Consider the following 27,166-nt stretch of genomic DNA (forward strand, 5'->3'; position numbering starts at 1 on the left):
TTAACTTTTCACCACAACGCAAACACCACACACACACACACACACACACACACACACACACACACACACACACACACACACACACGACACCAGGTGCACACAGAGCCAGGTAACCGTGAACTCAGGTAAGGACAGGTGTGAATATCAATTTAACCCAATATGAGAATTACCTGAATAATTAGCAAATACAGGTACGAGTCTAACCCATCACAGCTACGTAAAGATTCATTTGAGTTATTAAAGGACACAGATACAAGCCTAATCAACACAAGCATTTCCTGAGTACTCGAGTAATTAAACACAGGTAGTACAAATCTAACGAGCACTTCCTAGATACCTATGTAATTAGTAAACACAGGTACATAAATATTCACCTGAGTAATTATAACATTACCTGAATACCTGAGTAATTATCAAACACAGGTACGTAAATGAGGAACACCTGGCGTACCTTGCATAATTACAAGCACAGGTGAGGGCGACACCAGGTGAATATAGGCATCAAAACCCTGTAAATTCGAGGCTAAAACGTGGAATTTTTGTGTCCCGCAGTCAAGGTAAAGGGATAATTAAAAGCCAGTGTGTGTGTGTGTGTGTGTGTGTGTGTGTGTGTGTGTGTGTGTGTGTGTGTGTGTGTGTATGAGTTTAACCTCACGTTTCAAACTCCGAAATATTGTGGAATTGTGGAATAACATACTCTCTCTCTCTCTCTCTCTCTCTCTCTCTCTCTCTCTCTCTCTCTCTCTCTCTCTCTCTCTCTCTCTCTCTCTCTCTCTCCTTCACCACTGCCAATCGTGTTAACAGTTGCGAAGGCGCCCCAAAGTACACAAAGGAGCCAGTTTATATTTCATGACGCTGCACTAATACCTATGGAAAGAAACTCGCCACGTGGCAAAGTACATTCATAGTGTAATCAAAAGAAATAAAACCAAGCAACCACAAAACATAATTTATTAAGACGCAGGGACAGTTTCTTCTTTAAATCCTCCTACCCTTTCTCCATGATGCCTGCTTCTGTAACTGCTGCTGGAGTAGAGGACAGAGGCAGGGGGCGAAAGGCTGGCATGAGGAGTGGGCAGGAGACACACGGCGCTGGTTCAGTCTGCAGGTGTTCAGTTGGGAGGAATGGGCCGGGTGCCGCAGTCCACCTGAGAGAATACGATTACTGTTTAGTTTACAATGAGACTGAGGATAAAATAAATAAGCAAGTTCTTTCCCAGTCCTCCAGTCTTAATGTACGGTTTTTGTTCATGGGTCTCGAAATTAGAAGTTAAGAAAAAGAAAGCCATAATTTAAAAGGGAAAAATAGCTGGGAGTTATAAAAGTAAAGAAAGAGTGCACATGGAAAAAATAAAGACTGAAAAAATATGGTGAAATTAGTAAAAAGGTTCATAGCAGGAGGAGGAGGAGAAGAAGAAGGAGGAGAAGGAGGAAGAGGACAAAACACAAAACACACAACACAACACCACAGTACCAGCAAAACCTGGATACACTCACATTGTAGGGCCAGTTGCATACGTGGATCACCTCATCAAACACCAGGCCCTTCATGCAGTCCTGCTCGAACGCCACCTTGTCATCGCACACACAGAATTTGGTGCAGTCATTGGGGTGGGCCAGGTACACGGGGGTCGGGCCGTCTACGCTGGGGCACTTGTCGGACACCTCACTAGGGCATGGGATCTTCGGGACCTCAGTGCCGCGAGGGACCCCACAGACGAGGGTGCCAAGGAAAGCCACAGCCAGGACAATGTGTGTCGTCTGCATCTGTTTCATCATTTTTTTTTTATTTTGTTGTCTTGTTTTCCCGATGGACAGCAAGTCGAGGGTGTAATAATTAATCTTCCACATTAGCCCCTGACACACAGACACACACACACACACACACACACACACACACACACACACACACACACACACACACACACACACACAAAAGATGATCAGTATACTATATTGTCTTTTGTCTTCCTCTAATTATAAAATCGTAAAATATGTTCGATATGAGATTCGTTATAGGAAACTGAGAGAGAGAGAGAGAGAGAGAGAGAGAGAGAGAGAGAGAGAGAGAGAGAGAGAGAGAGAGAGAGAGAGAGAGAGAGAGAGAGAGAGTCACAACTCCTACCTTAGCAAGTCGAGAATCTATCTGGAACAAGCCAAGCAAGAGTGCACCTATATAAGGACGATAAGGGTTTTACGCAATGGGTGCTGTGCAAATAGGGAATATCAGGAAGTAAATAGAGATAAATGAATAAAAAGGGAGAGAGAGGAGGAAGAAAAGATTATATAAATATGCAGCTACATAACACTGTGTCTCAGAAGCAGCTGTGGTAAGCGCAGAGAGAGAGAGAGAGAGAGAGAGAGAGAGAGAGAGAGAGAGACCATCATCACTCCCACTATTTCTACCACTATTATTAACATTAGGGTAATAATAAAAAATAAGAATGACACGATAGTAGTAGTAGTAGTAGTAGTAGTAGTAGTAGTAGTAGTAGTAGTATTGCAATTAATAATAATGATAAGAAGAAGAAGAAGAAGAAGAAGAAGAAGGATAATGATAATAATAATAATAATAATGATAATAATAATAATAATAATAATAATAATAATAATAATAATAATAATAATAATAAAAATAACACCACCACCACCACCACTCACCAAGAACAACACCAGAGGCACGCCACCACAAAAGCAGTAACACCCGATGACTGGTACTGACCCTAGTATTTCCTCACAGCAACCCATATTATCTGCAGCTGGGACACGACCACCTGCCTGCTTGCCCTCCCCTGCCCCTCACATCACGTGCTTGTTGCTGCGTGTGTTCCCTCATTCCCAGACAAGCACACACACACACACACACACACACACACGCGAGGCCATGGGAGTAAAACAGAAGGGAAGAGTACGAATATGTGCAGAAGACTCCGAAAAGAACAGTTTCCCGCTGAGAAATATAAAGACATGGAATGGACTGGAAAAGAGAACACCTGGAACGGACTGGAAAAGGGAACACCTGGAAAGGACTGGAAAAGGGAACACCTGGAATGGACTGGAAAAGAGAATGACTGAAACGGACTAGAAAAAGAACGCCTGGAGGGGACTGGAAAGGGGAGGGCCTGGAATGGACTGGAAAAGGAAGTGATTGACGCAAGGACGAATCTTCTTTAACAGTAAAATAACAGGAACAATGTATTATCTACGTCAGTCTTCAATGTTTGTTCAGAAATTATGCTTTTTTTTTTTTTTTACAGTAATTATCTTTTATTTTGTAGTAATTATATTTTATAGATATTTGTATTAGTATGTAATCAATTAAAAATGTGATCATTTAATTACACAATATTAGAAAAATGTCCTCATTTCTTAGCATTTCAACAGCTTATCTCCACTACCTTTAAGGGGCTCTAGTGGAAGTTAGTGGAATTTTCAAGAGTACTTTCATGATTCTAGTGATCACTTAACAAAAGACTGCACAATCAAAAGGAAAAAGACATCTATGGGAACCCAACGTGTCACCTAGCCCTTGAAAAGCAATCGTGATGAGAGAGCAAAGCGTTTACAAATACGAGTCATATCAAGTAAAACCTATTACCCAATGACTCACGCAAACAATGACAATTATAAAACAAACCCAGACGGGAACACAGCACACACAGACCGCGGTATAGCAAATGTCCTTGGATACATCTGTTGTTCTCCCACTGAATTACCACACTGCGGGAACCTTCACACCTGACCCAGTGCTACGACTCATGTACGTGGCACTGTCTCCAGGTTAGCGCTTCAGGGTTCGCAAAGGTTAGTGTCCTCAGTGAATGACAGGTGAGACTGAGACGTGAATGTATAACGATATTCATTTGTGCAAGTCATACAGGGAAGACAGAGAAGAACCAAGAAAAATTATTTGTTATGTCTGGTAAGTGAACGTGCAATAGTAATATTTATTCATGCAACACTCATAACGGGAAAGCAGAAAACACACTGTAGAAATATTGCCAGTTATGGCAGGTAGGTGAATGTATAACAGCATTATCCATTCATGCAACAACCATAAAGGGAAAAAAATAACAATTATCAAATATTGTTAATTGTGGAAGGTAAGTGAATGTGTATCAACATTCACTCATTCAACAGTTATACAGGAAGAACAGTGAAGGATCAAGAAATATTGTTAGTTATGGCTGTAAATGAACTCTAGAAATACAAAGTTTGTCTTAAGTGACAAAATGACTTTTGAAATATAAAGTTTGCCTTAAGTGAAGGGGGGACTTATACTTATCAGGGTATCTATGATGCTACAAAGGCTTTTTGTTAACATAGTTTTCAAAAAAGTTACTTTTCTCACCAGTTTATTCTGTATATGTCAAAACTTAAACATATGTTCTTAAACGCTTTGCTCTTCCATCTGAATTACTTCCAAAGCCCACAGATATGATTAGTTAGGCTATCACGGATGCTCAATATGAGGACTTTTATAACTATTTAGTAAACTGTCTTGCCTTTTCAGTAAATTTCATACTAGACACACACACACACACACACACACGTTAACACAATAAATATGTAAGGGTGCTGGAGAGATACAAATAACAAGAATTACAAATTCTCTTTTATTAAACCCTTAAAACACATCATCAAACCGAGAAGGCCCTGACAACCCTCCAATATAATGAAGTAAGCGACCTTCCCTTGCGATGCTTCCTTGCTTCCTCTATGGTTTGGGACGCGAGCCGCAATCCACCTGAAAATCACCAAGTGTTAGAGAGGATATACCATTTCAAAGATTCATCACCTCCTCAACGCCGCACAGGTTAGTTTATGTCATGTTAGGTTTAGCGGAAGAAGACCTGAAGTTTTGTGTCAATGGAAAGCCTGAGAAAATTAGGATAGGTAGGTTAGGTACCAAGTGACATTTATGACATGAACAATGGCTGACGTAATATTACACACTCACGTTGTACCACCAGTCACAGGAGTTCCTCGCTTCATCCCACATGAGGCCGTCGGGGCACTGCAGCTCATAGGCCAGTCCCTCCATGACACACTCACAGTACTTAGAGCAGTCATTGGGGTGGGGCAGGAACAGCGCCGGCCCCGCAGGCTTCGGGCACTGCCTGTTTACTGAGTCAGGGCAAGGAATCCCACTTTGGGCAGCAGCAAGACTCGCCACCGCTAGGACCACCACGGCAAACAGGAAATTCCTCATTCTCAGGTGTTCAGTGCGTGCAGTTTTGCCTGTGTCGGTAAGTTCAATGAGAATTACAGAGTAGCTGATAATGCTAGGGAAAATTAGTCCTAAGCCTTGAGTTGTCTTGTATATACTCAAATATTCAAACGCAATACTTCCCAAGCGTTATTTACTCATCTATTTACTTTTTATTTGAAGTAGGAGTAAAGTAATAGCTTACATGATGTTAAATATATTATCAAAGGTGTAAAGGTGTAAGGTTTTTAGTGAAGGAACATCAGTACTAACCTCTCCTCGTGTCTTTGAGTGGTGTGCTGTGCGGGTTTGCAGCCTCTCTCTCTTTCTTTCTCTCTCTCTCTCTCCCTCTCTCTATAAATATATATGTATATATACATATGCCTCTGAGACTCCTCCAGCTGTCATCTTGCCCTTTATCTAATTTGGTATCATGCCTTCCGTGAGAACAAATCACAAATTTTCAAAGATTTGCGGCAAAACAAAGAAAAAATAAAACACTACACTATAATCACTACAATAAAGTATAATGCATTTCATCATCTGAATTCTATGCTTTGCTGCACATCCTCCCGTGCTTGGTTCAGGTCAGATGTAGCGTGTTAGGAATGACTAAGGGTCTAATATTTTGAACAGGTAATGCTGGTGAAGACGATAGGGATTCATTTATCAAAGTGAAGCAGTGCTAACCAGCTGTTACCGGATTTTGTACTTGTGAACAGTTTATCCGTGTAAAAAAAAAAAAAAAAGAATTACGATCCGAAAGAAGTGAAGATGAATGCCTCACATCACAACACTCACAGACTTCACGTCCATTTATCTCTGTGGACTCTATGGCAAGTTATGAACACTCCAGTAGTGCATCCTTTACCACAGGGCAGCCTCTCCACTTGCCTGCCTTCTCTGTCCCTTCCTGTCGCTTGTCCTCCCCCCCCTTACACACACGACAAGATGCAGAAATTTATTGGCAAAAGTTGCGTGCAAGTGAAGGAAACATACATACATAGTTCTTTATCGGACACACACACACACACACACACACACACACACACACAGACACGTGTAACCGCTAATGCAGTTATATAGCATAATAATCAAGACATAAATACAAGAAGTTACGAACCACCATTTATTGTGAAATACGTCAACACCAATAAAATATTTCGCAAAGCATATAACATGTCTGCAGTGAACCTGTCGTGGCTGATCTTGCATAGAGTCACTCTTTCCTGCTTCCTGCCCTCTACGGCTTGGGACGAGAGCCACAGTCCACCTGGAAAAAAACATGAAACCTTAAAGAGTAAACAAGCCACTTTGAAGGACACCTCAACTCCTGCTATGGATTAACTCCTGCTGCATGTTCTACTTTACACGGGAAGAAAGACAAATCCAAGTGTTTTTTGAAGAGGAACAAACTATCTATCTATCTATTTATATACCAGGCTGGTAACCCCACACAGGGTGGCTCAGACAAAGGCCCACAGAAGTTACATAAGTATTCTAGAGACTGTAGTACGAAAAAAAACAAGTCTTTTAAAGGTTATAGATGATTATGGGAAAGATTGACAAGTAGTGAAAGAGTTAAAGGAAGAGGAAGGTGCAAACACGGCTACTACTGTGTGAGGGGGAAATAAAAAAAACGCTTGTTGGTAAGGTGCTCACGTAATCGGGCCAGTTGCACGTATCCCTGATGTCATCCCACAGCAGCCCAGTAGAGCAGGACAGCTCGTAAGCCAGCCCTAGCTGCACGCACTCGCAGTACTTGGAGCAGTCATTGGGATGAGCGAAGAATACTGCCTGTCCCCCGCCAATCGCTGGGCACTGGGCGTTTACTGCTGCAGGGCAAGGACTCCCAGTTTGGGCAGCAACAAGACTCACCAACGCCAGAAGCACCACGCCAAGCAGAAGGCTCTTCATTCTCACGTGTGGCGAGGTGTGTGGTTTCACCTGTATCGGTAACTGGTGGAATGGGCGGTTAACATGGAGATAGTAACAGGTATTAGTCTCTAAACGTTATATTATCAATATCAACATTACCTATCAAAATAAGTATTGCAGGAGTAAGTTAAGTAACAGTCAAGATTAATCTTCATAGCTTCTTATGATCATGAAGCAGAAATTATAAGTATTTTCTAAGTGAGAGAAGTGCCTTATAAGTATCAGCTACAGTTAATATCTGCTGTTCCTAAAGAATCTGAAATTAACACTATTTTTTTCAGTGACATGTGCACGATATTCAAAACAGTGTAGGATAACTCACCTCTTCTAGGTGTCCTTGAGTCACTTGTGGAGTCCCCCGCCACAGATCACGTTATATACACGCCAACCACAACACCACCTGTCCTCTTTCCCTTCATCTGTATACTCTCACCCCCGCTTTTCCCTCTAACTTATCGGAGAGACTCTTCCTGGAAAAAAAAATCCTCCGTCCACGTATTCTTTTCCTTCTGTTTCTCACTCACTTGATTCCTCCACACTACTGAATTCGCTTTTTATTTCTTTCTTATTCTTTTTTATACTTTTCTTTCTTCATTTATTTATTTATTTATTTTGTTATTTTTTTCTTTAGGAATCACGTTTAAGTGGAGAGAGGAAGAAGGAAGGAAGGGAAGGAATCTTCAAACATTCTACCCGGATATTAGAAAGATTCATGTTTTTGTATTAGATATTTTGACACACACACACACACACACACACAGAAGGTACTCACTAATGCCTCTCCTTAGACACTCAATTCTTCAAGGAGTGACACAAAGAACAGGAATAATAACCCAACATTTATTACAAACTAGGAGTACAGAAATGAACCAAGAAAACCCTTCACCAGGCGCCCATAACAAGCATTAATGAATAACAAGCCAGTCATCACCGAGTCTCCTGTTCTTCCTTCCTCGAGTGTCTAGAAGAGCTGCACAGGGCGATTGCCGCAGTCCACCTGGGAAAACATCAAGGTTCAGAGAAGAATACGTAGGTTTATTATGTTACGTTTGGTTAGTGCTTAGGTCAAGATTGGTGCGAGTACGTTCCTTGTGGGATTAGATTGTGAGGTTAGACTAGACAGGTTAAGTTAGTTTAGGCTAGGTTACATTAGGTTAAGTTGGATTAGGTTAGGTAAGGTTAAGTTAGGTTAGGTTAGTTATTGGTAAGGTTTAGTCAGCTTAGGTCTTATTAGTAGAGTTTCTACTGCTACTTCAGGAGTGAATATACGAGTATAAAGCTTCTCCACGGCTTCAAGTGAATGATAGATCAGATCAGCAGCTGACAGAGCACAGGTATTATGTGAGAGAGAGAGAGAGAGAGAGAGAGAGAGAGAGAGAGAGAGAGAGAGAGAGAGAGAGAGAGAGAGAGAGAGAGCACTCAAGACAATGAAACAAAAATCTTTTCAAACACCAACAAGGAAGAAAAATGGATTAGAGGAAAAGTTTCCAGAGCCAAAACAGCAAAACAATGAGAGATAGCCGAGGAGCAAAAGAAAATACCTCAGCATGGTTTGTGATTAAAGAACAATGTGCCGAATAGCAGTGGATAAGTTGAAAAAAAAAAACAATCAAGAAATATAAATCACAGACACTTACATTATCGGGCCAGTTGCATGTGTTTATTTTTTCATCCCACAAGAGTTTCTCGGGGCAAGGAAGCACGTAGGCCAATCCTTCATCCACACACTCGCAGTACTTGGAGCAGAAGTGGGGGTGAGGCAGCAGCACCGCCATATTTCCCAGGGGAGGGCACCGCGCGCTCACCTCAGGCGGGCAAGGTATATACCTCCTGGCAGCAACAAGACTCACCACCACCACCATAACGAGGGCAAGCAGGAAGCTCTTCATCTTGGGTTGTTGGATATGTAGGGGGAGGTCAGCGAATACCAATAATTGACGTGTTGTAAAGTGCACCTGAAAAATGTATCACAATAAAATACCAGAAATCTTTGTTAATTGTAAAGGTAATGTTGCAGTTTGGACTAACTACCTATCTTCCCTTATACCTTCTCTCCCTTTAGGCCTGGCGGGAAGGTTCTGCTACAGATACTCCAAAAAACAAACTTGAACCTTACAGCTTTCAAAACTACTTGTAATGAGTGAAACAAAGAAAGCTACCATAACATATGAGGCGCATCATTATTAAAGTTAGTTATACTTTTAAACAAGAACACAATACCAGATTAGGTTCTGCATCTCAATGGACAGAACGGAATGAAACTTTATAGTACTTCAGCAGCAACAAGAAGTAAGATATGTTTGGTCAGTACTGCAGTTGACTTATCTTACTTGTTTCTCTCTCTGATGTGTTCTATGCTGTCCTGGGCCTTCCAGTTGCGTTATATACTTGCAGAAATATCCACTGGGGTACTCCTGACCTCATTTTCTTCATTCATTTGACCCACACTGCTTCCTCCATGGGAATAATGCTTCTTACTTTCCCTTGCATCGAAAAAACAAAAATGCGTGAAAAGAGGTCGCCGCGCGATACGAAAACAATCATATTGATGAAAAACTGACACACACACACACACACACACACACACACACACACACACACACACACAGATATGATTAATGTTCTCCTACCTACATATTGCAAAGGTACCTTAGATACAAGCATGCGGTGAAGAGAAGGAAAAGTAACACAGTGACTGAGAGAGAGAGAGAGAGAGAGAGAGAGAGAGAGAGAGAGAGAGAGAGAGAGAGAGAGAGAGAGAGAGAGAGAGAGAGAGAGTAATGAAGGAGCATTTTACTTCAGTGCGGCCATACAAAGATATTTTCACTCTTTTAGCGTCAATAGTGTTTTCTGCCAGTTATTTCGTTGTGTATAGTGTTATGCATCTTTATAAGGCTTGTTACTCCTAAACTGTATTTAGTCTTGTAATACATTTTTAAGCCTTTACTCTGTTTTAGGGAGGCTGTTTCTAATTGTTTTATTCTTATCCTTACCCCTATTATTATTATTATTATTATTATTATTATTATTATTATTATTATTATTATTATTAAGTAGTAGTAGTGGTAGTAGTAGTAGCCTACTAGCAGAAGTTCTTAGATGCAACGGCCATCCTGAGTGATCTCACTTCCCAAGTATGCAAAATGATCCACTAGTATATTTTAATTTCCAACCCTGATATCACATCGCTTCTCCTCTGCTCTTTTTGAAATTACCATTGCCTCCGTTTTACTTATAATTTATTCTCAGTCCTCTTCTTTCTCCTTCCTCCTCCACTTTATTTATTTACTGTTTGTTGTAATTTCAGCTCAGAGTCTGCTACCAGCACAGTGTCGTCAGCATACCTTATGTTGTTAACATTCTTTCCTCCTGCTCTTATACCTTCCAAATCCGCTATAGCTAAACAAAACTTTAGTGAAATGAGAACAGTTTTAACGAACTCACACATATCAGTAGAATATAGAAAAAGAATGGTTAAAACATTGATGTGGTCAGTGTTGACGCATGGTTGTGAGGCATGGACAATAAATAAAGAGATGCAAAGAAGATTGGAAGCCATAGAAATGTGGTGCTGGAGAAAAGTGTTGAAGATACCGTGGACTCCAAAAATAAATAAATAAATAAATAAGTAAATAAATAAAAATATGAGAAACTTCTACAGAGGATCGAAACAGAGTGAGCTGATGAGGAGCACCAGAAAGAGACAGATGGACTTCCTACATCATGTTATGAGGGAAGAAGAATCAAAGAACTTAAGTTAAACTAGCGAGAGGGAGACCTCGAGAAAAGTTTATGGGCGGAATGGTGAGGACAACCGCAATGACAATCAGTTAGTAGTAGTAGTAGTAGTAGTAGTAGTAGTAGTTTTATCTTTTTTATCATTTGGCGAACGTGCTCGAAACTTAATAAATGGATAGAATAAATAAATAAATAAATAAACAAAACAAACAAACAAACACTGTCTCATCACAAATTTTCTCCTTTCTGACCTGCTTTCACAATCCCCATCTCGAATGTTTGTGTCCACATTTAAGTGGAACCATAACACACATCCTCATTCCCATTTTCCAGGTAAATTACGCTTATCTCAGCCCCACCCCGCATGATAACAAAAGCATATGAGCGACACACTTTCTCACCTGTCAAGCCTCCAATCCCACCCTAGATAAAACGAGATAAATAAATAAAAACAAGTAAATAAAACATGATATTATTTTTCTATGCGAGAACAGGATGTGTATTATATGTTCCTTCAAAAAATGTTTCTCTTGATCACTGTAAATGGCCATGTGTGTGTTATTATTTGATTTTTTTTTTCTTTTAATTTACCTATTCTTTTCATTTTTTTTTCACATCTAATATTCATGCCATGCTAACCATGATACTAATTCAACTCCAATTTCAATCACAACCATTTTCCTTCCACTTTATAGGAACGGTTTATTCATCTTTCTATCAATCAATACTTTCTCATAGTTCTTGCAACCAGTGATAAGCCTCCTCTGCGTTAAGCATCATAATGGCGTGATGTACTCGGTCAAAGCTTTAGGTAGGTTTACGCTGTTTGCTTATTATTCTCTAATGTTTGTCCTCTTTTTCCACCGTTTTCTATAGTGTCAAGGGACCGCACTCAAAGATTCCGGTGCGCTATCTCGATTACTTTTAAGAGGCTATAGTGGAAGTTATCGGGAATTTCATGTTTTTTCATTATATCATTAATGGTTAATAGGCTCTACTAGAGGTTAATAAGGTTTTCGAAAGGCTTTTCGTAATTCCAGTAATAGTTCAAAACAGAATTACGAGAAAAATTATAACGCAACTAATAATTCCTATGGTCCGAGGGCTCTTTTGAAAACCTACTACGTTTAAACACCAAAATACGTGTTTGACTTAATGGCAATCTTTCGTTAACCGAAGAATGGGACTTCTCTTTCTTGCTTGCTCTTGTGTAAGTCCATTTTTTTCTAACCTGCATCATAAACTAAAACGGACAAATTACCACACCACCACACACACACACACACACACACACACACACACACACACATTTCTTTTGATGTATATTCCTACTTCACAAAATCAATTATCACTAATGCATCACGTCACTCACCTTCAGCACACACACACACACACACACACATACGTGACTTGATGCACAGCCTGGTGACGTTCAAACATCTTGCCCTTGAAATGAGGGAGTGACGTCATGGCCAGTAAACACACACTCGTCCCAAACCCTCAACATGACTTCGACTTAACTCTTCCGCCCATAAGTACATAGCATTTCCAACTCTTCTATATATAACTACTCTTTAAACATTATCACTTAATACAATTCCTCTTATGAATCAGAGGAAAGAAGTGAAACTGCTCGTCTGTACCTACATAAACACTTTTACACTACATTATCATTACTATAACAAACATTTTAATTAGAATCAAACTGAAGAATGTATTCTTATAAATAATGTACAAGACAGGAGGAAGTCAGAGCCTGTCAGCAAAGCACAAGCACTGAAGCATTTATCCAATGACAGCAAATTGTTCCATCCTCTTCTTTTACGCTGCAGCTACCTTTGCTCTTACTCGTATTACAATTAACCTAGAATAATGTAGAACACTGTAGCTACATTAAAGAGCCTACCCAGGACCTGCTTACAATTTGCTTACAACCACTCCCATTCAGTATATTCCCGTGGTAAGCGCACCCCGTGACCCAAGTAGCGAAAGAAGAACCCGCGCACCTTCACTACTCTCGAGACGATCTAGTTAAAGTGATGGATTTTTAAGGATATTCCTACAGTTCTCGTAACAGATTAACAACATTTATACATTATTAACAGGAGAAACACCCTTGAGAACCCGGCTACTCATCTCTGTGGCCTTTAAAAATAGTCGTGGCAGAGGGTTTCACAATACGGGCCGGGGAGGTTCCGTAAGAAAAGAGTAGCTGTTCACTTCGCTCACCGCCGTCTGCCAGGCTACGTGCCGAAAGCGCCTGTGTGAGTATTTGACCGTGTACACCTTACCCACACTTACTGGCATTACTTAACAATCTAAACAAGGTGGTGCAGAAGTGTAGAGTAACCTCGGTTGCATTACAGTGGCGCTGGGAGATAGATTAGTTATTCATTATAGTGCTTTCACATGCAGTCTGGTTATGCAATGGTACCCAGTAGATTTTTTTATTTTTTTTTTATTTTGTGGTTATTTATATATGTATCTCTTGGTCTACCACGAAGGCTTTGTTTGTTAGGGTGATTGTCCTAGGTGTTAGAGTAGTGGTTTGTGCGTTAATTAGGACAGGCGCATCCGGTGTTTAGAGTACGTGAGTTATATTTGCTTACCATGTTTCAAGGTGATAATCGATGTTTTATTGGTGTGAGTCGGTTTAGGTGCCTCTGTATGGTAATTTGAGTACATGGTTTAAGTGTTGATTGCAGCAGGTATAACCGGTCTTGTACGAGGTGTTAGGTTGCATAATGGTTACATCTTATACTGCCGGTGGAATGCCTGGCAACAGTCAAGCCTTCCACTGATTTTGCATTACTAGTGAAGGTATGGGAGACACTCGCGAAATAGTGTTGCCATGTGATGTGTCAGTGTATTCACAGATTGGACAATACAGATGTGACCTCATTTAGATGTTGACTAGAATGAATATTAATTTAAAGGTTTCAACCCCTTCCCAGTCACCCCACCTGCAGAATTGTATATTTGATTTACCTAATAAGGAGCTTTCATCCCTCTAACCCTCTGTACCCACCTCTGTAGAACTTAACCTAACCTCTGATCCTTCAACCCCCCTCCCCCCATTATCCCCAGAATCAAGTAATCTAACTTAGAAAAATCCTGCGTTTTCTGTGTTCAAAGTTCATGGTTAGCAGTCATGGGGTGGATTAGACTGGATGTGCAATTAACCACTTGCCAGATAAAGAGTCTGCTAAATAGCCCCAGTATTTTGTCATGACTGGCCAAATAACTGCCATATCAATAGAGTGGTGCTGGAATAGTGTGACTGTGGCACTAACCTTGCTGGGTGGATGTGCTGGCCAGTCTGCTCTCCCATGCCCTTAACTTATCTGGAAAATAGAGGAAAATTTGTGAGAGCTTTCAATTTCACAAATGAGTTATAGATCTGCAATTAGTCATGTTAATAATTGGCTCTAAATAAATGCCTTGTTTTGTTTCCCAAGTGCAATTAAACCAAGTGATAACTAGAGATTTATTATACTGTATAGTTAATGTGTGTTCCTAAGGAGGATTTTTCTCTTAATGCAGCCAATGGGGGGAGATAATGGTAAGATTTGTGCATGCTCATTCCTTTTATATCAATTATTGTGCTATGCTAAAACAGCAAATTATTATATATACCAGGCACTTCATGATTTATTTAATATTACTGCATTATCTTTGTTGTAATAGTCTTCACATTTTTTGCCTTAAAATTGTGTTATTTTAACCTCAAATAGTTGTGATATTAAATACAAGATGAATTATTGTACTGTGTAGTGTGTTTCCCATTATCAGCAATAAATGCTATACGAGTGCCCTTTCTCATAGAAAAATTAGTATCTCCACCTATTTCTTTTGAACCCTCTTAATTTGTGTTCCTGCAGTCTTTCTTAGGTTAAATTAGTCTCTGAAACTGCACTTGGGTCATTTGCCTAACTTCTCCCCTCAAAACTTGATCTGACCCTTTGCCTTTTCTTTTAGTTGTTATATCTCACAGAACACCTTAATATTGTCTATTCCCTTTGCCTTTAAGCTACCAGTGTCCCCTTGTTGTATTCACTTTGCCTTTCTTAAGTTACTGATTTCTTCTCCACAGCAGGAGCCATGTCGGACAATTACTACAGCCATGGGGAGTCCCACACCGACCGTTTGGCCCGCAAGGCAAAAGATGCACCCTTTATGGTAGCGGGTGAGTACAGTATTGCTCTCTTGGTCTTGAGTTGCAGCAACCTACTGGGCTATAATGGATGTGGTGGATGGATGAGTAAAGCATGAGTAGAATGAATTGGAACTTTGGAAAAAGTGTTTCTCATTTATTCCACATTTTGCACTAGTAATTTCCAATATCCCTTCTATCTGCCTTGTTTACCCATTATCAAATTGCTATTCAAGTTACATTTGTGTATAAGTGAAAGTGATAAAATATCCAGGTGAGGAATTCTCGTCCCCATTTCTTGTCTCATTTAGTCATGTTTAATCACACAGCCACACAGGGAACATAAAGATAACATCATCCCAGGGCTGGTTTTAGAGGGTGCATAGAAGGACTATACCCCACCATATTTTTCTATTTTAATTTTTCATACATAGCAGTTTCCTTATAGCACTTAAAAATGCTTTTCCTATAAGTTAGTTTTGCTTATTACAAGACAACTTATTAGATGCAGGGGAAGCAAGGTGTGAATTAAGAGATGGAAGTGTTGGGGGATGAGGATATAAAGGAAGGAGAAGTGGAAGAGAAAGAAATGAATCCCTATCTACACCTTCATGCTTCATCAATATATGTAGCTGCCCCTCCACTTCAAGCGGTCTAAAACCTGCACAATATCATCCCTTGACTTTAGAATAAATAATACTTGATAATTGTTCAGCAAGGTATGATGTACAGAATTTATAGTAAAGCAGTCTGTAACTGTATTTCTTGTTCAATCTACCTACATTTTACATGGAGCACTATAATATAACCATTACAGTATAATCCCCTGACTAAGGGATACATACAATTACTGTTTGTCAACTCACGGCAGATACAAATTTTTAAAAAGACGAGTTCACAGCTGTATATCTTTTCCTATATTGCAACATTTAAGTTGTCCAGGGAATATGGAGCATTATAATACCTAGGACTAAAGAATAAGTGACAATTGCAATTGCATCAGATTGTGACGAATATACATTTTATAGGCAGTGGGTTTTGCAGGTGTCCTTTGTAGCCACATTTGACAGCATAGAGGAAGCCTGGAGATCCAGGAATAAATAACACACAATTCCCCAGGTCTGGCTGGACTTGTGGGCTTGGTGGGCTATGGGATATACGGCTTCAAGAACCGCAAGGTGAAGACGTCCGTGTATTTGATTCACTTCCGTGTGATGGCACAGGGCTTCGTGGTGATGTGTCTTACAGCAGGCGTTGGGTACAACATTTACCAGCAGCGCATCCAACCCTGGCTCTACCCACCCAGCATAGAGGAAAAGAAGGAGTAAGATGGCCCCACACCTCCTGCCGGTAACTGACAGATGCTTCCCCATGATAGTCTGCATTATATCTTGCATGTACCCTTCCCAGGAACTATATGAGGAATGTGCAGCAGTTCCTAAGTCTGTTATATTCCTTGGGAGAAAGACGCTTGTTTTATTATAGAAGAATTATTATTTTATTATTTGATATTTAATGCAAAAGGATTATTAGAATGACTGTAGTGTGTTTGGTGAGATGTTGTGTTTAGTTGGCTGTGTTATGAAGAGAAGCTAAGAGAAGAATTTCATAAATTTACTGATGATTATGTATTAACCAAAGCCTTTTTTTTTTTTTTTTTTTTTTTTTTCTTTTTTTTTTTTTCAGTGATAAAATATTGATCAGTTATTGTGTATTACAGGAACAAAGTCAAGATAACCAAAAAGAATTGCAGGTACACTGACATTTTCAGAGTCAAACTGTTCAAAGGTTACCACTTGTTGAAGAGGAGAGTATTAATGTTTTAGCTTTAAATTTGAACTCTCCGAAGGTAATCTCACGGTTAGGAGATTTAAGTTATTAAGTGAAACTTGTCCTGGTATTAGAAGGCTAAGCTTTAGCTTTAAAAGGCTCACAGAGTCCATGTCAGGCTAAGTTTAATCTTGTTTCATTTGATGAAATATAGATATGCTTACGTCCTCTGACATTAACGCTGTATAAATAAATCAGTGCAGTAATCTTGCTGTAAGATGTCCCAAGGAACTCAACAACATTAGTGACTGAGGAAATGTGTAAATATGAATATTGTTATATTTGATTGTAAATATTTATTGTCTTTAAATTATTGAACATCCCACACTTCTATCAGGTGATGAAACAACAGATATTTTATAGTATTTTACATGTTGAGTTTTGTCCAAAGAAACTGTAGACAACGGGTTTCCACTCAGTTTATCATTCAGCTCTTTATTTTGTGTAATAATCAATTGCATAAACTGTACCAGTGCTCTGTTATGTACTTGTCATATACATTGCTTGAATATTGTCTTCTGTCTGCCATTCAGGAACACCATCCATTTATGTAAATCCCTTACTTCAGTTTTACACCATTTATTTCACTAAAGTCTTAGAAAGGTTTTCCTTATTCATCTCCCATAAACATCCCTGCCTTTATTAATGACATTCTGGACTGTACATAACAGAAACCATATCTCGGAGAGTGATGTATGACTTTCCTTTGAGCATGCTGTCTTGGTGAACAAATGTGTGGGTGGAGGCTTGTGTTGTGGGCAGTAGCCTGAGGTGACTCACTACACTGCCTACAATACATTCCTTGCCTCTACCCAAGTGTGAAGGTCAGTTGTGTGTTAGTGTGTTTGTGCATATTACTGAAAGTGTGAACTGTTGTGATACAGCCAGATATGATAAGATATTAGAGCCTGTATAATTTTTTAAGGTGGAGTTTGACATTAAAAAACTTGTCTATGAAGTGATGTTACATAAGATCATATGTGGTTTTTGAGGATGGTGTTTGAGTGGTTAGAAAGTGAAAAGGTACACATTTATCTTATCTGAAGACACATAAGAGTATGTATAGTTCAACTTCTTAGATAATGAAAATGTGATTATCTGATAACTTTTTATTGACCTTTGTTGAGGGACAGCACACTCTGGCTACAGTTTCTGATGCTATACAAAACAAGTGCTAAGATGCCAATGGAAACAGGAAACATATTTCAAATGCCGAGACATAAACGTATCATGCGACAACAAAAACATGAAGTTATTGTTGGGGTATTTTTGACAGCCAAAACCAAGAACATGAGTCTGCTGGAGTGGAACAAATTATATGGATCCCTGACTAATCCCACTAGGACTGCTGTGAGCTTGTGACAGCATAACAAAGCACTGAACACCAATACCAATGGTGAATTAGGGAGAGAAAACATACATTTGCTAGTGGTGGTAAAGTGCACTAACTAATGTAGTTTTGTGTTGACAATGTGCCCATACATACTATATTGTGTCCTGCACATATATGTATAATTAAAAGTAACAATGCATATACTGTAATACCTAACTTTAATTATGATGTTCTTTTTAAGGCTAATGCTATTATAAATATGCTATGAAACTGAAGGGATATGCCACAGGGGGCAGAGATGATGCACCACTCTTCATGCTTTCGGTCACTCCTGGGCACTAAGGTGGAAGCAACTCCTGCCGCCACATGAGCTTCAAGGCATTGTCACTAACATCCTAATCAAATTATGCTGCAAAGTGTTAAATAATAGTAGTGGAAGCAACCTCACAAATATGATTCCGTCAAGATTTTTTTTCTTTTTTTTTCTTCTTTTTTTTCTTTTCCAAGCGACAGATGAAAATGAATAGCAGCAACACAAGTGGCTCATTTCATCACCCAAGAAACCAGCAGTGGTGGAGGCTGCAGCTTAAGGGGTCTGGGAGCACGTACAAAGCCAATAACATGTTCTTTGCCATTGTTTCCTAATAGTCAAAATGTAAATTACTACACTAAGCAGGCACTCTGTAATGTAATTTATGATGATAGTCAACTCCTAGACTTTAGTATTACAATTAAGGGAAGGTGGAAAAGAACAGTCTCCAAAACCCAGCTACAGACTTGCACAGTTATAAAAAACAAAGGCATATTTGGCAGGTTTAGTAGACACCAGTGGCAAACAAAGCTCCAAGAGATTAACAGGTGTGAAATATCAAGGTTCTCCATCAGGAAGGAGACAAACTTTACCTATAATGTGGGAAACAGCTTCAGGTTTTGCCAGCACTGACACTTGCTGCCTCAACCCAGAACAGTGAGTGCTGTCAGCAAGTCACACTGAGCTCAAGTATGTGCTAACTCAAAACTTGCATGGACTTTGCTTCACAGTACCATGTATTTTACCTGATCTAATAACTCCTGCTATACTTCTATGGCTGAAATTTCAGTGAACTGCCGTCCCTATGCACCTCTTGTCACCTGCCTTTCTACAACACTTTAAAGGGCACTTCCGAACTTGGCGAATCACCACTTTAACAGACAATACAATGAAAGAGCAAAGGACCAACACTGAATACAGAAAAATGTAAGACATGAGAAGAAAGTTGTCCCACTGAGAGTAATAGCACTGGATAATGAAGTATAAAAGTTGTCAGGAAATTTGTCCCCACTAAAAGAGTAACCTGATACCACATATCTGCCAGAGTGACCTTGGTGCCGTTTAAAGTGAGGACCCATCACATTACCTTCAGTAAAGCCAAGAATTTTGGTGCCTCAAGCAAAGATTAAATATTCTTAAAAGATACTTTGATTCAAGTGTTTTCAAACGATACACAAATCTTCATGTTTGTAATGGTGTGAATTCTAATCTAGTTACTTATCATAATCCTCCTTGCTTGAGATCGCTTACATGACTAGTAACATTACTCTGACTCAAAGCTTTTACATCTTTTTTTTTTGTGTTATTTTCTTTATCTAACCATCTATTTATTGCACTGCCTTACTCACCTACACAACTCAACAAGCTCCTGCCAAGCATCAGGTAGCGCACAGAGGCAGCCACGGCAGTCAAGCCTCAGCCACGAGTCTTGCCAAAGATCCGTGCCGGCTCAAAGCACAACATGAAAGTTGTCACAAGCCAGTAAATGTGTCCAGTTCTAATTTTTTTAGGACCTACAGACACCTGACATCATAATCAGTCCAGCCATCACAGCCTGGCATGAGGCCCTACAGGATCTGAAGGCATGTGCTACAACTATCTTGGTGAACTATGTATACATACAGAATTTGAAAAATGCTCCCAAAATTAGTATAGATAGTCTCTTATATCTATGATTCCTTTATAAGATACAGCTAAGCTGTGACAGAATAAAAGATATTTGTCTGAGGACAAAACTTAATCATTAGGTATGACTCAAGCCTCTACTGTGCTTATCACATACAACCAAATACTGTTCATAAATATGGTTACTCAGTATTAGCTCCCCCCTTTCAGCATGGTCTGCCTTGGCCCCTTAATGGGACATGTCTGTGTGCTCGACTTGGTAAAACCTTTGCTGGTAGTGACTGTCAAGGATGCATTGTTTGCTCACCTGGTTTGCTCATTTTCTAGCTGCTAACACTCTTGATAACAACAGTAAATCAGTTAAGACATCTCTGATGCCTGTACTTGGGTGCTGTCATGAAGGATTTAGAACACGGGAAGTCCTTGATTCAAGTCCAGAGTGTCTGTAGGACATCTGTGACACCTGGCCTTAGGTGCCGTGCCACCAAGGATTTAGAACACAGGAAGTTCTTGATTCAAGTCCAGTGTTTACACATCAACACCTCCCTCTCAAAGGACCACAGCATGATAGGACAGCAGCCAATGAACACACCTCAATTCTATACATGTGCAGATGATGCTCATAATGGGCACTTCTCAGGGGATGATGCTGGGACAATGTGAACAGTGGTGAAATGACTTATCTGAACCCAGGAACTAACATCTGTCACAATACCTCATATTGCTTCCACTGCCCAGCCACACTTGACATCATTCCTTTGTCACAACCATGTTTTCTTTTTATATGGTGATCCACTTAAAAGCATTTTCTCTTAATTTCTCATTTAATCTTTCTTCCATAAATATTTCCATTTATTTTGATGCTGATAACTAGGACAAAGTTTTGAGCTAGGCCACTTAGGGGAACAATGCCAAGAGTGAGTCGTCAATGCTCTGTCCAATGAGCTGCAACAATGGGACGCCTCCTGAGAAAGGGACACAAAGGGCTTGACTCCTGCCACTACTTAGCTTACACAGTAGTGTGATGGGCACAACATTGTGAGTGGCTCCATACCTTCACTCTTTTTTTAGGAATGTGATTAATCAGTCATTTTATCAATATCCAGATGTCATATATCCTTAATAAGGATGGTCACAATAGGGTTCCTCAAGAAAGACTAGCTGTGGAACACAGTTGGATGATTGTGACCACAGAAAGCCAAGATAACAGGGATTTATGCCATGGTTATGTTAGTAATAGCTGATGCTAAATAGCTGATTGGGCTGAGAGATTTCAAAGACCCAGAACAAAAGCCAACACTTCACACCAGCTGTCACCCCAGACCAAGGCTACCCTCACCTTGCCCCACCCTGAGTGGCACGGCAGAGATTGCTTTCTGAATGCTTCCTGCCAGGTTCAAGCAAGTTCCCAGGGTACTTCAGTAATAGAGTGCAACAAGCTACACCAAGACACACATTGTGATATGAGGAGGATTCAATGCCTCCCTGGTGCTTCAGCCCATTTTGACCTTGAGTTGAAGTGTGTGTTTTATGACTTAATGGTGAGCAACACGAAACACACGAGTATTACAACTGGTTACTTTGAACTTGCCTGTATGTTGTACAAATATATGGTATAACGATGAAATAGGTATATGTACACAACTCTCACTATAGTAGCTTACAGTGGTGAAATCTGATTCATTATACAATTATCCACCGTTTCCTTTAAAGATACAATAATAAAACGGCAAATACTGATAAAGGGGGACTAAATATCTTTCTGACTAGACTGTAAATCTCACAGGAAACCTTGAAGTTCTTCCTAGAAAGCTAACAGCCACACCCCACACAGCAGCAACAGCACTAGGTACCACACACAGTGACCCGCCTGCCCATCATTTAACCCTATATTAATAGCCTTAGTGAATATACATTTTGCTTGCTGGATCAATTGTTTAGTCAAAGAAGACCTGATTTCTTGTTTTTGTTCTTTTCCTGATAGTCTCTACTGAAGCAAGAAAAGGTGTCTACTGTAAAAAGCATAGTGGGAAGCAGGTCAGAATGGCTACTTCTAATATCTACCCTAAGAACAGAGGTGCTACAAACACTTGCTCCATTGTTATATCAAATGGGAGTTTGTTAGTCTTACAACAAGGTGAGGTTATTTGCTCCATATTATTCTGGCTCTTAACTTGGCTCTAACACCTCTAGTTACATCTATACATCTTAGCTACACTGACAATAAACAGTGTAATAATTTTCGTAAGTATTGGGCAAGAGAGGCAGCACAGCCTCTCTGTCCTACAACCTGCATCATTTGTGGATAAAACATCAAATCTCCTTACATTCTTCATATTCAAGTGCTCAAATATATCAGTAAGCCACATAAACACATTCATATCCTTCCTTCACCTTTAAATGGCTACTGATGGCTACTCTTGCATGGTTCTCTGTTCTGTAACCTGATTTCTTTGTGGATTAAACATCAAAAATTCTTAACACTTCATTTTCATGTACTTAAATGTTGTAGTCTTAATAGAAACAATTGCTTCAGCTTGAGATGGCTTCTGTTACATGGCCTCTCCCAACACCATCATCAAGTGAGGCCATTCACTACCACGTACATACCCACAATTATAAACCATGCACGCAGGTTAACAGAAAAGTAACAGGTCATCGAAGAGCCATTTGAGCACAGTGGTGACCGTGATACTAGTGGTGGCGGTGGTGGTGGTGGTCATCTTCACCAAGCACATTACAAAGTCACAACACCCTGCCATGCTTACGAAGAGTCACAACGCCCTGTCATATTTCTGCATCATGTAACTTTTCTTCCCGTGACAGCAGACTGACTCTTGTACGCACAGGCAAAAGCCACAAGTTGTCAGCCACCAATGTATGTCACATTTCTGTATACTTTGCCTCTTCTTCCCACAGCAGCAGTTGTCTTACTCACTTGTACACACACACTAAGCCAAAGGTTGTGGCCGTGTAAGAACTAATGTACTATGTGAGAACTATTTATGTACTGTATAAGATCTACTTGTGTATTGTTATAAGATCTCTTCATGTACAAGATTATACATCACTGGGTGTTGCACTACCACTCACCCCTCCAGGAAAACAGCTGGAGCAACACAAATCAGCATTAATGCCTACACAAGATTACCAAGCAGTGAAAATATATATAAATGTACACCTGGTTCCATTCCACCTTTGAAATCAATATACTACATGCATTATCCTTTTGGTCCTGGGCAAAGGGGAATACTTCATGCATGTACAGCCTGAGGGTTTGAAAGTAACAAGTGTTTCCAGCCAATTGTGTAACACTGAATACCCTGAACTATTTGCCACCAACACCAATACCTCATCTGTCAAAACTCAGCACCGGTGGTGGCAAAAATGATAAAAATCTACAAATAAATATCAACACCAATTAAATAAACACTCAAAAAATCCTTTCATTCATCCATAACAATGCACACCTTTTGGTTCAGTAATCAGTCCCTGGTATATATATTAAATAGCCATATACATATACATATACATCTATATTCAGCTTTGGTCACCCAATAGACTCACAGTAATCTTATCAGTATTGCATTGGTAGTGTTAGAATGTGGCACAAAGGATAGCCTAGCTCCACTCAATTCGTGCAAAGATTAAACCCTGTACTCTTAAACAATGAGCTCTTATTACTACTATTTTACGAGGCAAGAAATTAGTCAGGTCCTCATGGGTGTTTTCTCCAATAATGATGTGGAATCTTTGTTAAACTTGTTAAACTATCACTAGAATCATGAAAACGCCTATGAAAACCTCAATAATTTCCTCTACAGCCTGTTCAAAATAGCTGTAATAAGACGCCAAAACATTTCAGAATACGGATTAAATATCTCAAAGTAACTGCTCAAATCCAATCCCTGAATATCTTTGCCCCTGATAGTCGGCACAGCTCTTGACGTGTGATCAACAAATCTTTATGGACTCCGATGTGTATAGGTAATGAATGATGAAAATATATCAACAAGGGAATGCCTCCTTCAGCCGACAGTGACGCCTTCAGCACCACGCCAGCACTCGCCTGAGGACAACTTGAGGTTACACGTTCAAATATTTCCTTCCGTCTTCTTTTGCACTGAAGATTATCATTGTTCCCATGAAACACACACACACACACACACACACACACAAAGGTGACCCAATCCTCTCAGCTTGTGGTTAAATCATAAAAAAAAAAAAAACATAAAGGAAAGTACAAAAAAGCCAGTAGATCTGCAAGTGTCAGTGTATAAGACAAGTGAGAGGGACGCGGGAAGAAAACACGTGGCCTTGAAACCCAGTCACGCTTTAAAGTTCACACGATAAACTTGAGAAAGTAGCAAATATTTTTTTTTTTTTTCTTTCTTTTAGGCTACCTGGATGTCAATGTGTGTCAAGGCTAGCTGAGAGAGAGAGCGAGAGAGAGAGAATATAAGCTAAACACGTTGATGTCTCGCTACTCGCCATTCAAACCCCCAAACTCAATTCATATCTTGCTCTTACCAACCCAGGCGTCCTTTCAGTTTCTCAAAGTCATTTCTCACCCCTCCACTGTTCCTCTTGCACCTCAAACATTGGCAACATAAGAACAAGACACGAAACACTACCGAGTAACTCGAAACTTTTGCGACATGACACCAAACCTTCGTCCCGTCTTTCATTATTATCGTACATACAAGAGCAAACAATTATTATCAATTGTGACCATTTTTTGTGTGATACTTCTTTCTATGCCTGACTATATAATTAAGGACTTTTAACTGAATGCCTTTGACAACACCGATCGAAATATCTAACTGCCATTCATTATTTTCGTACGTATGAGTCAAACACAAAATTAATAACCGGTAATATGTATACAGTTTAATATGATTAATAATGTGAGTATCAACTGCAAGTGAAAATTTCATCACAGCGGAGCTTGTATTCCCGTACTTCATAAACACGTAATAATGAGAGCATTAGAGAAGAATAGAACTGAGAGGGCGGGTCACTTGTATAAATGCCTCACATTCAATGATAAACTCTACCAAATGTACATAAAAAATCACACTGTCCATCTTCAATATATACACACTGTCCATTCGAAACACCCCGGAAAAAAAGAGGGGACAAATAAATCTATGAAGTATAAAACAAAACATCTGAAATCAAATACTAAAACTTAACTAAATAAAATATGTTTGTGCTCCAAGGTCCAGGCCCCGTATTCTGAAATCCTTGGCATCTGATGAAGACTATTTTAAAAGGCCATACAGATCATTAGCCGAGTTTTCGTGTGTGTGTGTGTGTGTGTGTGTGTGTGTGTGTGTGTGTGTGTGTGTGTGTGTGTGTGTGTGTGTGTGTTTCATTGGTGATGTGGAATTCTTGTTAAACTATCACTAGAATCCATAACACATCCTTGAGAGTCCCAATTATTCCCTAAAACCTGTTAACCTAGTACTAGAATGATGAAAAACACCTTTGAAAACGCTCACAAATAAATTCTGATAAAGCCTTTTAAAAGTAGTCAAAATAAGACGCGAAAAGTCAGAGAATACGGTCCGAATAGAAAAAAAAATAAAATAAATAATAAAATAAAAAAATGATTAATAAATACATGGAAAAAAAACAATAATAAAAATACCGTTAACTGTCACAGGCTACAAGGGTCAAACATTATCCAGAAACACGAACTAAATCTAAATAAGGTCCCTATAGTTGACAGCCCAATATGACCTAACACTCTTCCTGCTTCTTTCCCCTTCCTCACGTGCCGGTCAGTGCTGGGTGTCAGCTTACTAACAGGAATGAAATGACGTGACGTGACTAGCAGCTATACGAATGAAATATTTAGCTATAAGAACTCCTACTTAATACTGCGCGTCATCTTGTAACCAACCACGTATTAAAATGATAAGACGAACGAAACAGAATGTAACCCGCTGTGGTGGTGGTGGTGGTGGTGGTGGTTGACTACTGAGTGAGGTCTGGTGTGTGTGTGTGTGTGTGTGTGTGTGTGTCCAGATGAAATACAGAAAACGTAGTAACAATGCATGACCAAGGAGGAAGAGGAAAAAAGGAGAAGGAAAACAAGGAAGAGGAAAAGAAAATGAAGGAAGAAAAGAAAGAAGAATGGGGAGAAGGTGGATATAGAAGGAAGCGAAGGAGGAGGAATAAATTTACGAAAGAAAGAAAGAAAGAAGAGAAAGCAGAAGAAAGAGAAACGAAAGGAAGGGAAGGAGCAAAATGATGATGGATATGTAGCTTCACTCATGTATGAATGAATATATGTATTTATGAATGTTTACCTGTCACTTGTGTGCGTGTTAGCAATGTCGCGTATAACTGTGCGTATGTGTATTAGAGTGTCGGTGTGGGGGAGGCGACGGCAGGGTGGAGGCAGGCGGTGTTGCCGGAGAGCCAGACGAGGTCCAGCACGGCGCCTTGGTGGAGGTGGTACACGGCGTACACTACCACCACGTGCATGATGTGGTGTGAGTTGGCCAGCAGGTCCAGGCGCCCGGGCACCCACTTCTCAGGCACCCGCAAGGCTCCCACGAACCCGCCCAGAACCGCCAATAGATCCTGAAGGAGTTAAATGTGTGTTAACCCCTTCACTTTGATACGAGACAATTACTACCATATGCATTGTATGAAAATCTTTATAAGCATCTACAAGAAAGGGTGAAAAGAGTAGATTTTGCAATTTTTACCCAGTTTAAAGATTGGATGCAGGTGTAAAGCAAGTAAAGATGTCTCAGAGTGACTGGTAATTATGGAAAGGTGTAACAAGTGGCAGTCAAAAGGTTAAATATTGTATATTTTAGTGTTAATTGCTGTACCTGCTTGTTAATTCTGAAACTGGTGTAGGGTGTTAAACATCGTACATGTTAGTGGTAATTATTATACTTACATATTAATCCTAGCCATTGTAATTAAAATGTATCAAATATTAATCATAATGCCAAATACGGTTTCATTATTACAGGAAATGTGTTTTTCTTTATATTTAAAATAATC

The 27,166-nt window shown here is 39.7% G+C and overlaps 6 protein-coding genes across 10 annotated transcripts in view; 1 reads left to right on the forward strand and 5 right to left on the reverse strand.

Annotated features, from left to right (window-relative positions):
- LOC135091002 (glutamate receptor ionotropic, kainate 2-like) overlaps window positions 1-24,802 on the reverse strand; it is a 122,806-nt gene extending 98,004 nt beyond the window's left edge. Inside the window, exons 1-2 of the mRNA XM_063988284.1 lie at window positions 24,668-24,802; window positions 14,179-14,229 (exon numbers count right to left, since the gene is read on the reverse strand). The gene's annotated coding sequence lies outside the window, so the exon portion shown is untranslated. The remainder of the gene's footprint in view (window positions 1-14,178; window positions 14,230-24,667) is intronic.
- On the reverse strand, window positions 938-2,819 carry LOC135091005 (peritrophin-1-like). 2 transcript variants are annotated; one of them, XM_063988288.1, is made up of 3 exons: window positions 2,662-2,819; window positions 1,498-1,767; window positions 938-1,148 (listed from the first exon to the last, which is right to left on the reverse strand). In XM_063988288.1, exons 1-3 carry the CDS (start codon window positions 2,746-2,748, stop codon window positions 1,113-1,115), a joined length of 393 nt encoding a protein of 130 aa, XP_063844358.1. In that variant the 5' UTR covers window positions 2,749-2,819; the 3' UTR covers window positions 938-1,112. The 2 variants fall into 2 exon arrangements, with proteins under 2 accessions (XP_063844358.1, XP_063844359.1); XM_063988289.1 differs by lacking the exon at window positions 2,662-2,819 and adding an exon at window positions 2,126-2,277.
- LOC135091009 (peritrophin-1-like) lies at window positions 4,598-5,638 on the reverse strand. Its single transcript, XM_063988295.1, has 3 exons — window positions 5,483-5,638; window positions 4,961-5,241; window positions 4,598-4,747 (listed from the first exon to the last, which is right to left on the reverse strand). The coding sequence occupies exons 2-3, from the start codon at window positions 5,210-5,212 to the stop codon at window positions 4,718-4,720; spliced, it is 282 nt and encodes a 93-aa protein (XP_063844365.1). The 5' UTR covers window positions 5,213-5,241; window positions 5,483-5,638; the 3' UTR covers window positions 4,598-4,717.
- LOC135091008 (peritrophin-1-like) lies at window positions 6,325-7,625 on the reverse strand. The gene is made up of 3 exons (XM_063988294.1): window positions 7,470-7,625; window positions 6,872-7,168; window positions 6,325-6,482 (listed from the first exon to the last, which is right to left on the reverse strand). The coding sequence occupies exons 2-3, from the start codon at window positions 7,124-7,126 to the stop codon at window positions 6,453-6,455; spliced, it is 285 nt and encodes a 94-aa protein (XP_063844364.1). The 5' UTR covers window positions 7,127-7,168; window positions 7,470-7,625; the 3' UTR covers window positions 6,325-6,452.
- LOC135091006 (HIG1 domain family member 1A, mitochondrial-like) lies at window positions 12,857-17,967 on the forward strand. 4 transcript variants are annotated; one of them, XM_063988290.1, is made up of 4 exons: window positions 12,873-13,149; window positions 14,429-14,447; window positions 14,979-15,071; window positions 16,158-17,967. In XM_063988290.1, exons 2-4 carry the CDS (start codon window positions 14,432-14,434, stop codon window positions 16,364-16,366), a joined length of 318 nt encoding a protein of 105 aa, XP_063844360.1. In that variant the 5' UTR covers window positions 12,873-13,149; window positions 14,429-14,431; the 3' UTR covers window positions 16,367-17,967. The 4 variants fall into 4 exon arrangements, with proteins under 4 accessions (XP_063844362.1, XP_063844360.1, XP_063844363.1 ...); XM_063988292.1 differs by lacking the exon at window positions 14,429-14,447 and having other exon boundaries at window positions 12,857-13,149; XM_063988293.1 differs by lacking the exon at window positions 14,429-14,447 and having other exon boundaries at window positions 12,874-13,149; window positions 14,982-15,071.
- The window catches only part of LOC135091004 (progestin and adipoQ receptor family member 4-like), a 35,983-nt gene continuing 26,779 nt past the window's right edge, over window positions 17,963-27,166 (reverse strand). The window contains 1 exon segment of the mRNA XM_063988287.1: window positions 17,963-26,731. Coding sequence (XP_063844357.1) covers window positions 26,507-26,731 — 225 coding nt within the window. The 3' untranslated portion in view covers window positions 17,963-26,506.

This window comes from Scylla paramamosain, chromosome 36 (assembly GCF_035594125.1).
Source record: "Scylla paramamosain isolate STU-SP2022 chromosome 36, ASM3559412v1, whole genome shotgun sequence".
NCBI lineage: Eukaryota > Metazoa > Arthropoda > Malacostraca > Decapoda > Portunidae > Scylla > Scylla paramamosain.